This window comes from Drosophila subpulchrella, chromosome 2L, assembly GCF_014743375.2.
Source record: "Drosophila subpulchrella strain 33 F10 #4 breed RU33 chromosome 2L, RU_Dsub_v1.1 Primary Assembly, whole genome shotgun sequence".
Lineage (NCBI taxonomy): Eukaryota > Metazoa > Arthropoda > Insecta > Diptera > Drosophilidae > Drosophila > Drosophila subpulchrella.
The window spans coordinates 21,766,155-21,777,948 of NC_050610.1; the positions used below are offsets into that span (position 1 = coordinate 21,766,155).

Below are 11,794 nucleotides of genomic sequence, written 5' to 3' on the forward strand. Positions count from 1 at the left end.
TTATCAACTATTTACATGCATTTAATTTGAATGTCAAATTCAGATTCTGAGCTTAGCCTATGACAGTTACAATTAATGAGAGTCGTTTACATGTGAACATACACTTATAAGATCTACAAATTCTAAATTCATCCATTCATTCCACAGTATTGTCGAGTATAAAACGTACATTTGACTAAACGAAGAGATATTGTGCAGACAATTGTTTCTAAATATTGCTTACGCTGAACTACAAAGCGTTTTCGAATGTTTTACAAGATTAAAGCTTAGACTACATACAAAATGTTGGGATTATTAATATGTCAACGATATTCACTGCTTAAGTCTTCAGTAGCGCTTAGGTGTACGGATTAGTTACGCTTAAGTACAGATCAAATCTAAGTGGGAGAATTGCGTATTTACAATACAAAAATCGGAGACTCCTGGCAGACGTTGGAACACTTAAGTCGGCCGAATTCTTGCTCTGCGACTCCGTCGCCTTCTCTGCAATCATTTGGGCCGAATCTTCTCGTACATGAACTTCTGGACGTGCTTGTTATCCGGCTGCATGAGCTTCTTCTTGTTGAACTCGAATTGGGCCAGCGCGAACTCGTACAAATCGTTTTCCATTTGCCAGATTTTGGTCTTTTGAATGGCTTTAATTGTGGACTCGCTTGGCGGCAGCTTGGAAGATGTCACACGCAAATGAGATTTGTTTGAGCTGTGATAGTGCTCACGAAAGCCGTGAAAGATTCTAAGGAAGGAACAGGTAAATTAACATGAAATTAGATCATTAAACAGGAGCTCACCTGGGCAGTGATCTCTCCAGCAGATCCACAAACTCGTACATCTGCTCGGTGACTCCGACTAGGAAGTACTCGTTGACTAGATTGCGCTTGGCCTGATCCAGGGCCCAACTGCTGCCGGGTTCCCAGCACTCGGCGGCATGGCCGCAGAAGAAGGGTATCTGCAGCCACATGTTCTTGGGATCACAGTCGGCTTGCTTCTGCACCACGCACTCGTCGAAGGTCTGCGGAAAACATGGGGATTCTGGGTTAATTCCTTCTAAACCTTGCTAGCATACTAACAATCTTATTGCCCGCCTTCTTGCGCACTAAATTCGGTCGGTAGTTGTCGCCGAAGCGTAGAAAATAATAGTAGGAGACAAGTCTGTCCAGAGGCTTGCGCACTAGATTTATATAGATGGGCTTGTGGGCGATTTGGAACCTGCAATATGGGGACTCTATTTAGATGGAATCTGCTGGGTTAGGTGATCTACGTACTTGGAGAAGTCCAGAAAGGCCATATGGCCATGATACAGAGCTGGTTTCATCTCGTGCCACCGCGAAACGTTGCGCACGAACTGGATTTGGTTGGGCAGCGAGAGGACGTGCATATTGGCAGTCACATTGATGTGCAACACGTGGAATTTGTTTGGCTTGCAGAGATCGTATGCAATGTTGACAAAACTGGTGGATCCTGTCTTTGGAACGCGGTTGTACAGCACTACCAGGTGCTCCTCGAAGTCGAAGTCATCGGTGGCTGAGGAGGCATGCTGATCGGGGCTCAGAGATTCCCCCAATTTGGACAGTGGCTTAAAGGCTGTGTAAGAGGAGTGGTATATACATAAATCTTTATCTGTTAACTGGTTTCCCAGACTCCACTTACCATGTTCCAAGCGAATCTCCGACCAGAGCAACCAGTAACCCGCACAGGTCAGCACGCACAGGGCTATCAAAATCAGCCAGTGAGTGGGTCGCAGCAGAATCCACATCTTGAGTAGCTTCCTAAACATGCCTCTTATCGGTTTGCCCTAGAGTTCGGCAGGGCAGCTCATATCAGGAGATTATTTCAGCATATTTTCATGCCGTTGGACTTGTTTTTTCTGCTGCAGCTGCTCGACAGTGTTGCAAAGCACCGAAATGAGTCTGTCGGAATGTGCAGCTGCATTAGCGATGAACAGTTAGCTTTAAGTTAGCGGGGAATAATATCAACAAAGTTAGGGTGTACTGATGAGTTACGAAACTTTTATCAGCTGTTTGTCCCAAATTTCATACAACTTTAATTTTAATCAATAAATTTCTATTGGTTTTCCAGACCTAACACCAAATTTAAGTTTAACATACAGACGATAAAATTGTTTTGTCTCTGTTTTTCAAAAAAAATTATGGCAATATGAAGTTTTTCAGTTTATGTATCTATTAGGTTCTTAATTATAGTTCGATTCTTTTTTATAAATATTCTGTTAAAAAATGTGAGAAAGTAATTTTACTACATGAAGGTTATGGTTGTTATACTTGTATGCATAACATATTCATGAATATTTTAATTACAAGTAAATTTAGTCCGAAAAAACAGACGATTGTTGGGCAACTATGAATAAAAAGTACATAATACGTAAATTATTACTAATCTTTAAAATAATTTACAATAAAAAATGTTTCTATTACTTTATCCAATAATAACTTAATAGTCATCACCCTGTTGCTTTTTGAGCATCTCTATCGCGATTAGTGTGACCAACACCCCCGGCTTACAATGCCAAGCAATGCCAATATTCTAGCGCCCATTTTTTGCGAGGTTAAAATAAATTTCGCAAGCCGTCTGCAATTGCCAAGTACAGTGTCTGTTTTTAATATATTTAATCGAGAGTAGAGTACAAAGTAGACTTACCATGGCCATATCCAACTTCAGTTTCGTTAGCATGGCAGCCCAACTGGGCCAGGAGCAGGGCATTTCTTTCCAGGACAAGGCGCTCACCTGGGACACAGCTGCCGATGGTGAGTTTGGATGATGCTTTATTTGCCCCGTTTAGTGGCTTAAATACTCCTTGCAGTCCAGGATGTGGTCGATGCCCTCAACAAACAGACCACGGTGCACTACCTCAATCTGGACGGGAACACCCTGGGCGTGGAGGCGGCTCAGGCTATTGGCGAGGGTCTGAAGCGTCATCCGGAGTTTCGGAAGGCGCTGTGGAAGAACCTCTTCACGCGTCGCCTCAAATCTGAGATTCCGGATGCCCTAAAGCACCTGGGAGCAGCTCTAAATGTGGCGGGTGCCAAGCTGACGGTTCTGGATCTCAGCGACAATGCCTTGGGACCGAATGGCATGAGGGGATTGGAGGAGTTCCTGCGCTCACCCGTCTGCTATTCGCTGCAGGAACTGCTGCTGTACAATTGTGGCCTTGGTCCCGAGGGCGGCAGCATGCTGTCCAAGGCTCTGATCGATCTCCATGCCAATGCCAAAAAGGCGGGAACCCCGCTCCAACTGCGTATCTTTGTGGGCGCACGTAATCGTCTGGAGAATGCGGGAGCCATTTCCCTGGCCGCCGCGTTTAAAACCCTCAAGACCTTCGAGGAGATTGTTCTGCAGCAGAACTCCATTTACATCGACGGTGTCGAGGTCCTGGCCGAAGCCTTCAAGGAGAATCCGCATCTGCGGGTGCTGAACATGAACGACAATACCCTGAGATCCGCGGGAGCCGAGAAGATCGCCGAGATTCTGCCCTTCCTGCCAATGTGAGTCGGTTGCTTTGAAATTCTAGAGAGTATGTTTTTTAAGGACTCTTTTCCATTGCAGGCTGCGAGAATTAAACTTTGGCGACTGCCTGATCCGTACAAATGGCGCCTACCACTTCGGTGAGGCTCTGGAGAACTCCAATGATCAACTGGAGGTTGTCGACCTGGGCTTCAACGAAATCAACAGTGATGGTGGCATGGTCCTGGTGAACGCCATGCGAAACAAGCCCAAGCTGCGCTTCCTCAATCTCGATGGCAATTGCTTTGGTGAAGAAGGCGCCGAACAGATAATCAACGAAATGAATCAATTGCCGACTGCTGCCGCACTGCAACCGTTCGAGGAAAATAACTCCGAAGAGGAGGAATCCGGCGAGGAGGAGGAGGAGGGTGATTATGATGAGGATGAGGACTACGATGAGCACGAGCATGCCAACGATACCACTGAAGAAGCCGACGAGGATGACGAGGAGTACAACACCCAGGCTGAGGAAACTGCCTATGTCACCACCAATGCCTACACAACCAAGGTAAGCTGGGTGTTAAATACAAAGGTGGATTGCAAGAAAGCTAAATTCCCAAATATTTCACAGCTTTTTAACGATACCAACTTGAATGCCAGCGATACATTTGCGGTCACCGGCAAGACGATCATTCAGAAATGCACGCCCGAGGAGTTCTGCCTGAGCCAGACGCCCTGCTCCCAGGAACAGTTCGACTCCTTGGATCAGGATAACAAGTTCGAGGCCCTGCAGTCCATTGTAAACGTAGGTTATAGTGGGTATATCATATTCGATTGGGTTAAACATTTTGTATCTCGTTTAAATAGCAATTCACCGGGGACAACCACTTGCTGCTGCTCGTCTTCACCACTCTGAAGTGCGCACATTTGTCGCAATCATCGAAGGCTGCCTTGGATCTGGCCGTCTCCCTGTACCAGGCCACCTTTGACTACGCCATTAAGACGAAGCAGGAGACCCGTGTGCTGAACTATGTGCTGATGCAGCTGCGTCTGCTGCGCTGCGAGGAGCCCTTCAAGTCGGACTATGATGTCAAGGGATGTCGCTTCGCACTGCGCGAGGCCCTGAAGCAACCAAAGTTCGCCAACGACAACATCAAGAATTCCTTCAAGAATTTCCTGGATAAGGTTGATGTATAAGCCTTGTAGAAGCTTAAGAAATTATTTATATATTCTACGTTCCAATACAATGCATCTTTGGTGAATAAACATTAATTATTCACATTCTATGTTTTATTTACGACCCATAAAAGCACTGAACAAAATTTATTGGGTAAAATTGATTTATTTACATGAAGAAAACTGTTGAGACTACAAACTATGTTTATGAAACATGTTAATACATCGATATTATGCTTGTGAATTCCTCTTAGTGGCTTAACTTGCTGTTCTGGAACACAGAATCAGCTAAACTAAACGAATGTGGCGAAGTTGTTAGCTTAAGTAAAATTGAAACACGGAAAGTAAAACATTGACGTAAACTTCGAGGAGAACATTGAAAGGTTATGAAAATATAAACAATCGTAGCGAGTAAGTCCGAAGCACATAAAAGTCCCTCTTTGAGATTCTCGATACGGATAATGCTGATTCCAATCGTCGGTTTCCTTGTTAAATACTTGTAATATCTTTGCGCCCATCACTGGAAATCGGAATCATCATCATCATCAAATGTTACATCATCATCGCTTTCGATGACGGCGCGCCGTCTCTTTGGCGGTGCCTTCTTTTTGGCTCCTCCGCTGCTCTCCTCATCTCGACCACGCTTGGTTGGACGCTTGGGCGAGTCCTCATCACTGTCACTGCCATCATCATCAGATCCTACGTTGTCATCGCCTTCTTCATCGGAGAACAGCGAGCTGTAGTCTATCTTCTTGCTGGCCTGTCGACGACCAGGCCGATCCGCCCGAGGAGTAACCTCTTCCACTGAGTCGTCGTCGCTCTTCTTGGGCTAAAAAAAATAAAAACGATTTTAATGCTTAATTAACGTTGCACTACAATATAAACAATTAATTAACTTATGTCTCCACTTCAATAATTTTTCAATTAAAGGGAGCAAACTTACCTTGGCTTTGCTGAAGTCAATTTTGCTCTGCTTGAGCCCGCCGCCGTTCTCCTTCTTCTGGCGGGGCTTCCTCTCTGCCGGCTCCTTCTTGACAGCTGCCTTTTTGGCCTTGGGTGAGGATTTCGCACCGCCCTCGACCATTGCATCAAAATCGTCCATATCGTCGCCGCTAGCATCCGGATCGGCCTTAATCTGCTTGCCCTTTGGCTCCTTCTTCACCTTGGGCTCCTTGGGTTCCTTCGGTTTCTTTGGCTCCTTGGCATTCTGGGCCAACTTAGCCGCCAGCGCCATTTTCTTGACTATGTCCTCGGTTACCTTGAACTCCACATGTTCGCCCTCGGGATCGGGGAATACGTCTCCTGTGGCCAAAGAGCCTGCCGCAGCCTTAGCCTTTCTGCCCTTGCCTGCAACAGCCTTCTGGCCCTTCATTGCCTTTGCTGTCTTCAGATTGATGCCCTGCTCCTCGAGGCGCTCCTTCTCTTCCACTTCATCTAGCTTGGCCTCCAGGGCATCCAAATCATCAAGCCAAAGCAGCTCGGGCGTCTTCTTGCGCAGATTCTCCAGTTCGGCCAGCTTGGCATCGCGCTGTTTGAGCAGCTCGTTCTTCTTCTCCTCTGTCAACATCCACATGGACATGCCCAGAAGGTAGTCGAACTTCTTTACATCGGTTAGCTTCTTGAAGGCCTTATCCGGATCGACTTCCTTCTCTTTTTTAACCTTCGAGCTGCTGCTGGCAGCTGCCTCCTCTTCTTCGTCATCCTCCTCGTTAGCTGGCTCGGCATCCTCCATCTTGATGCGACGCTGCCACTCCTTGACGGGATCGGGACGGTAGCCACGCTTCACCAGCTCATCGCACATGGCCTTCCGCTGCTTGTTCTCCACCACCAACTTCTTCTCGCACTTCTCGAGAATGAAGCGAGCCTGGTCACTGAGCCGATCGGCCTGAGCCGTCAGCTGGCCAACCAAAAAGTCCTTCCGGCGAGCGTAATACTCACGACGCAGCTGGTAAAACTCTTTGATGATGTCGATGGCGGTGGGGAAACGCCTCAAGCAGTTGTTCTGATCGAAGGCGTGCATTTGGTTGGTGGACAGCGTTGTGGTAAGTTTAAACACTCGATAGAAGCCACCCTCCTCGGCTTGAATTCGTTCAAATTCGCCAGGCGCAAAGCTAATCACAAAGCGAACGGTGGTGTCCGTGTGGTACTCCCTGTAGTCGGATACAATTGCCTTAACCTTTTCGGTGCCGTTCGACAGTGGCTCCAGCACGTTCTCCTTGTAGTTCTGTGTCCAAACGCCCACAGGAAGTTCGGTGATTTCCACCTTATTGCCTGGCAGAATTTGAATGTTTCCTGTCTGCACATACCGGCCATCCGATACGTACTCCATGCGTCCGGTGAAGTTCTTGTACCAGGGATGCATCGGCGTCGGATCTTCTCCGTTAATCATCTTCTTTAGATTGCGCATTATCTCTCGGGGATTGTGGTTGGCTATCTTCGTGGACCAACCAGTTCCGATGCCCTCAGCACCGTTCACCAGCACCATCGGTATGATGGGCAGGTACCACTGGGGCTCGATCTTCTGGCCATCGTCCACCTGGTAGTCCAGCAGCGGATCGTCGAGGGGATGGTAGATGAGTCGGGTCAAGGGAGACATCAAAGTGAAAATATAACGAGCGCTGGCACAATCCTTGCCGCCGGTCAAGCGAGTACCGAACTGACCGCGTGGCTCAAGGAGATTTATATTATTTGCGCCCACAAAGTTCTGGGCCAGATTTACGATGGTCATCTGCAGCGAAACCTCACCGTGATGGTAGGCCGACATCTCGGCGACGGAACCAGACAGCTGTGCCACCTTCACCTCACGCTTGTCGTTCCTCTTGAAGCAGGTGAACATCACCTTGCGCTGACCTGGCTTCAAGCCGTCCACCAGACTGGGAATGGAACGCTCGTTGTCCGCATTGGAGAACAGTACCAACTCCAAGTTGATAAAGTCCGCGTAGGTGATGTACTTGGTGCCCTTGGCGTACAGATAACGCTCTGGCAACCCCAGCTCCTTGCGCCGCTTCACCTCGTCCATGTGGTTGGTGAGCCACACCTTCCTCGACTCAATATGCTTCTTGGAGAATGCCATGACAATGCTCTCATCATCCACCGAGCCATCGTACTTGAACAGGATGCGATGGCGTTCCATGTCCTGGAAGTACTCCTTCGCCTCCTTGGAGGTCGAAGTACCCAAACCCTTATAGTATTTGATATTATACGTATGGTGATTGGCCGTATCGTTTTTCCACTCTTCGAACTCGGGCAGCGAGTAGAACGAAAGCTCCTCGTTCTTTTTGGTTGCCTTTACAATCGGCGTAATGAACTCCTCAAGGAAGGGCAGACGCAGCAGCTCCGGCCAATTGGTGTGGATAAAGTTAATCAGCAGACCCTTGATGTGGGAGCCGTCCTGATCCTGATCTGTCATGATCATAACTTTGCCGTAGCGCAGCGTCTTGAGATCATCCTCGGTGAGATACTTTTTCTTGTACTGCAACCCAATGATCTTGCACAAGTTGTTGATCTCGGCATTCTCGGACAGCTGCTTGAAATTAGCCTCGCGTACGTTGAGAAGTTTACCTCTAAGCGGGAATACTCCGTAGAAATTGCGGCCAATGACGCCCAGACCGGAAACAGCCAAAGACTTGGCTGAGTCTCCCTCGGTGAGGATAAGGGTGCAGTTGATCGAATTCTTGCCACCGGCCTCGTTGGCGTCCTCCAGCTTGGGAATGCCCTTTATTTTGCTCGATTTGCGACCACCCGTCTTGGCAATGTCATTCTGGGCCTTGAACTTGGCCCACGCCAGCACAGACTCCACGATGCCGGACTTGGACATATTGTTGATGAACTTCTCGGATAGAGTGCACTTGGAGCCGAAGCCCTTTTGCTGCAGCGTCATGTTCTCCTTAGTTTGCGAGTCGAATGTGGGATTCTCAATCAAACAATTGACGAAAACCCAGAGATGATTCCGCACCTGGAAGGGCTTGATGTTGATGCCACCTGGAAGGGATTGCAAAGATCAGTATGAGCTCGAGGTCATTAAAAACAAAACCCACCTTTGTTCTTCTTCTTCAGCACCTCAAGAAGCTGCTTGATGAGATTGTCCACCACGTGGTCCACATGCCGACCACCCTTGTAGGTGGCTATTGAGTTGACAAAGGAGACCTGCTGGAAGCCGCGGTCCGAGGGACAGCAGGCCACCTCCCACCGCTCGTTGGCTACCTCGTGAACGATCTTAATGGGTGGACCAGAGTCTTCGTCCGTGCTCTTGACGTGCAGATCAATGTAGTCCTTGAAGTTCCGCACCGCCAGCTTGTTGCCGTTAAGAAAGACGGATACACCCTTGGATGAGGCGGCCACATCGTATGCACGTCGGGACATCAGAGCCACAATGTCTTTATCGAGACTTTCCATCTTGAACTTGGCCAAATCGGGACTGAATGTGATGCGAGTGAAATCGGTGCCACTGAAGTCCTTGATCTATGGTTTGGATGATATGGATTAGAAGGTGTTCTCAAGTTAAAATAGTATTCAGTTACCTTCACTTCAGAAGCCTTTCCCATGTTGTCGGCCCAGGTCTGCTTAAAGCTCCGTTTGTACTCCCTCGTGGCGGTCTCCACGGTGAAGCTGGTGGAGAATATGTTGCAGAGTTTGGCTCCGTATCCGTTCCTGCCGCCGGTGACCTTCTTCTCGTCATCGTTGTAGTTCGAGGAGGTCAGCAAATGACCGAAAATCATCGTGGGCACATACATCTTCTGCTCCTTGTGCATGGTCACCGGAATACCCTGGCCGTTGTTCCACACGGACACCACATTCCGCTCCGGATCGATGTCGATCTTGATGGTGTTCATGCTCTTGTCGCGCTGCTTGTTATCCGCCGCATTCACGAGGATCTCATCGAAGATCTTATACAGGCCGGGCACAAAAGAGATCTCCCTCTGGACCATCCTGTTCTGCGAGCTGTCGAACACCCACATCAGCTCCTTGGTGAACTCCACGGACCCAATGTACGAGTCCGGGCGCAGCAGGATGTGCTCAAGCTGCGACTTCTTCTGGTACATCTGTTCGATGGACAGGGCGCTACCCTTGCTTCCGTTCTCCATGATGCTACTGCTGGTGTGCCTTAGATGGATCTTTGGAGGGTACAACGAAAAAGATTGTTAATCTACTGAAGCAACTGTACGCGGAACTATAAACAGCTTCAGCCTTAGGCGCTGTTAATCACTGCGTATACGTTTGTCGATTTATTTTTTAGTTGTCTATGAACAGACTAACAGAAAACTACAGTGATTTTTAGCTTAAAGAATTTGAAATTACAATATTGTTTTATATTTTTATAGTTAATGTTTTGTAATGAAATGTAAATGTAATTCTGTTTTAAGAATTTGCAATACCTTACATTGTTTTTATTTTCAAAGTAAATATTAATTTTTTAATAAAAAATTTTCATTGAAAAACATTATGTGCTTAAAAAATTGAAAAAAAAAATGTTAATTTTCAAATGGTTATATTTTATACAGCAATTAAATACTCTATAATTTTTTTAATAGAACAAATCCTTTGGATTTTACATCCTAACAGATTAGTTCTCTTTTAAATCCCCCTTAATGAACACACACTGTACTCACAGCAAAATAAAAAACAAACGCGCGCACGCGCAATGATCGTAATCTATCCAGACAATTCTGGAATGGGACTAGGACAAATGGGAACAAGTTGGGTGCGTTATATGGAAAGTATCTTAAACCGAGAAACCAAGAAACTATAAAATATCGCAAAAACCTACTATTCCCACTTGTGTTACTGTACTGGGAACAGATTTCGGCACATTTTAAAATAACAACAGTTTCTTTGGCGGCAACGCTTGGCGTGCGTCTGTGTGTGTGTGCGGTGGTGCACGCGTCTGTGTGCGTGTCGACAGGCATTTGCCGGTAAAAGTTGCAATTTAATCACTACTTTTACAGTTTACAGCGATTTTCCCCATAATATAAACAATTTTAGGGCTCCATTTCAGCTTGGCTTGGCCAACGGCACGTGGGTATAGTTTTTTTGCGGCCTAAATCAGCAAAATGTGCTATCTATACCGGTAGCGCCATTTTTAATTTGCAAGCGACGCTGCCGGAAAATTGCTATGTCCACTACTTTAGGGGAATGTCTGGAGAAGTTTTTACTCTTTTCCGCTTTATATGTTGCTGTACTTCACAATAATTATCATTTTCTTCTTACCTGATTGAAAATTTGCTGAGTAGTTGGCCTTTTCGGCTGCAGCCGCCTACAATCGAAGCGCGGCAAAACTTGTTGTTGCAGGCAAAAAACGAGACGACGCACTACAATTTTCGCAATGTATGTGCGTCCTCGCGTCTACTGGCCTTATGTCTTATGTAAAACTAGTACAGATCGCGGTAACTAGAAGTATTCTAGTATTCGCACCACATAACCAACTTTTCACGAAACCGACAACAAATAAAGGTGGTTTTCCACCGCCCGCTTCTCGATTTGGACTGATTTGGACTACGTAAGTTACGTACGTAAGTACGTAAGTTGTCGGGCAAAACGTAAGTGTCAGTAAAAAAGAGATGCAAGACAACAAATAAAGGAGGATGGAAGAAGTGTGACTAGACCTAGAAATAACATCGGCGATGTATCGATACATCGATGTTTTCCAAAACTCGGGAAACATCGAGGTTTTCTACGTCCATGTCGATGTTTCCGCTTCACCCACCACTACTTGGCAGGAAAGAATATTGGTAAGCTAAGCACATTTTTGATCAAGAAAGTGAAATTTTATTTTTTTTTATTTTTTATTTTATTTTTAATTGAATTGTGATTTAATTTTAATTTTTGTGTTGAACGAGTAGTTTAAGTTTCACTTTGAATTAGCAGGAAACTAAAACAGAAAACCATGGATCTCAAGTAAAGCATAATTTTTTATAATGAACTTACACCCAAAAAAATTCGATGTATCGATACATCGATGTTTTTTTCTGAAAAACATCGAAACATCGATGTAGGTAAACATCGATGTTTTTTTCAGCTGTACAGGGTGACCATGCAATGAAAGTTAATCAACAACAGGGCGCTGTTGTCCGCGCTTATTAACACGCCATCTATAACAGCCCTGTTATATATTCTTTGTAAATTATTTATATTATGCACGGTCTGTAAACTAAAGTTGTTATAA

At 46.1% G+C, this 11,794-nt stretch overlaps 3 protein-coding genes across 4 annotated transcripts; 1 reads left to right on the forward strand and 2 right to left on the reverse strand.

Annotated features, from left to right (window-relative positions):
• Nucleotides 1-1,900, reverse strand: LOC119545972 (heparin sulfate O-sulfotransferase). Its single transcript, XM_037851940.1, has 5 exons — nt 1,648-1,900; nt 1,263-1,581; nt 1,068-1,206; nt 789-1,009; nt 1-733 (listed from the first exon to the last, which is right to left on the reverse strand). The coding sequence occupies exons 1-5, from the start codon at nt 1,772-1,774 to the stop codon at nt 490-492; spliced, it is 1,050 nt and encodes a 349-aa protein (XP_037707868.1). The 5' UTR covers nt 1,775-1,900; the 3' UTR covers nt 1-489.
• A 626-nt stretch (nt 1,901-2,526) lies between these two features.
• Nucleotides 2,527-4,737, forward strand: LOC119546101 (ran GTPase-activating protein). Of its 2 annotated transcripts, XM_037852185.1 has the most exons (6): nt 2,578-2,596; nt 2,674-2,759; nt 2,816-3,497; nt 3,559-4,024; nt 4,088-4,261; nt 4,324-4,737. In XM_037852185.1, exons 2-6 carry the CDS (start codon nt 2,684-2,686, stop codon nt 4,651-4,653), a joined length of 1,728 nt encoding a protein of 575 aa, XP_037708113.1. In that variant the 5' UTR covers nt 2,578-2,596; nt 2,674-2,683; the 3' UTR covers nt 4,654-4,737. The 2 variants fall into 2 exon arrangements, with proteins under 2 accessions (XP_037708112.1, XP_037708113.1); XM_037852184.1 differs by having other exon boundaries at nt 2,527-2,759.
• Nucleotides 4,738-4,778: 41 nt separating this feature from the next.
• On the reverse strand, nt 4,779-11,121 carry LOC119546100 (DNA topoisomerase 2). The gene is made up of 5 exons (XM_037852183.1): nt 10,840-11,121; nt 9,153-9,746; nt 8,670-9,093; nt 5,576-8,613; nt 4,779-5,461 (listed from the first exon to the last, which is right to left on the reverse strand). The coding sequence occupies exons 2-5, from the start codon at nt 9,714-9,716 to the stop codon at nt 5,150-5,152; spliced, it is 4,338 nt and encodes a 1,445-aa protein (XP_037708111.1). The 5' UTR covers nt 9,717-9,746; nt 10,840-11,121; the 3' UTR covers nt 4,779-5,149.
• Between the last annotated feature and the right edge of the window lie 673 nt (nt 11,122-11,794).

Coding starts and splice junctions, on each gene's coding strand:
- LOC119545972 (XM_037851940.1), bottom strand. CDS start 1,774: ATGTTTAGGAAGCTACTCAAGATGTGGATTCTGCTGCGACCCACTCAC. Junction 1,010..1,067: donor AGAAGGCGGGCAATAAGATT/GTTAGTATGCTA, acceptor TGTTTTCCGCAG/ACCTTCGACGAGTGCGTGGT. Junction 734..788: donor CTGGAGAGATCACTGCCCAG/GTGAGCTCCTGT, acceptor TTCCTTCCTTAG/AATCTTTCACGGCTTTCGTG.
- LOC119546101 (XM_037852184.1), top strand. CDS start 2,654: ATGGCCATATCCAACTTCAGTTTCGTTAGCATGGCAGCCCAACTGGGC. Junction 4,025..4,087: donor CCAATGCCTACACAACCAAG/GTAAGCTGGGTG, acceptor AATATTTCACAG/CTTTTTAACGATACCAACTT. Junction 4,262..4,323: donor CCCTGCAGTCCATTGTAAAC/GTAGGTTATAGT, acceptor TCGTTTAAATAG/CAATTCACCGGGGACAACCA.
- LOC119546100 (XM_037852183.1), bottom strand. CDS start 9,716: ATGGAGAACGGAAGCAAGGGTAGCGCCCTGTCCATCGAACAGATGTAC. Junction 8,614..8,669: donor GCTGAAGAAGAAGAACAAAG/GTGGGTTTTGTT, acceptor AATCCCTTCCAG/GTGGCATCAACATCAAGCCC. Junction 5,462..5,575: donor TTGACTTCAGCAAAGCCAAG/GTAAGTTTGCTC, acceptor TATTTTTTTTAG/CCCAAGAAGAGCGACGACGA.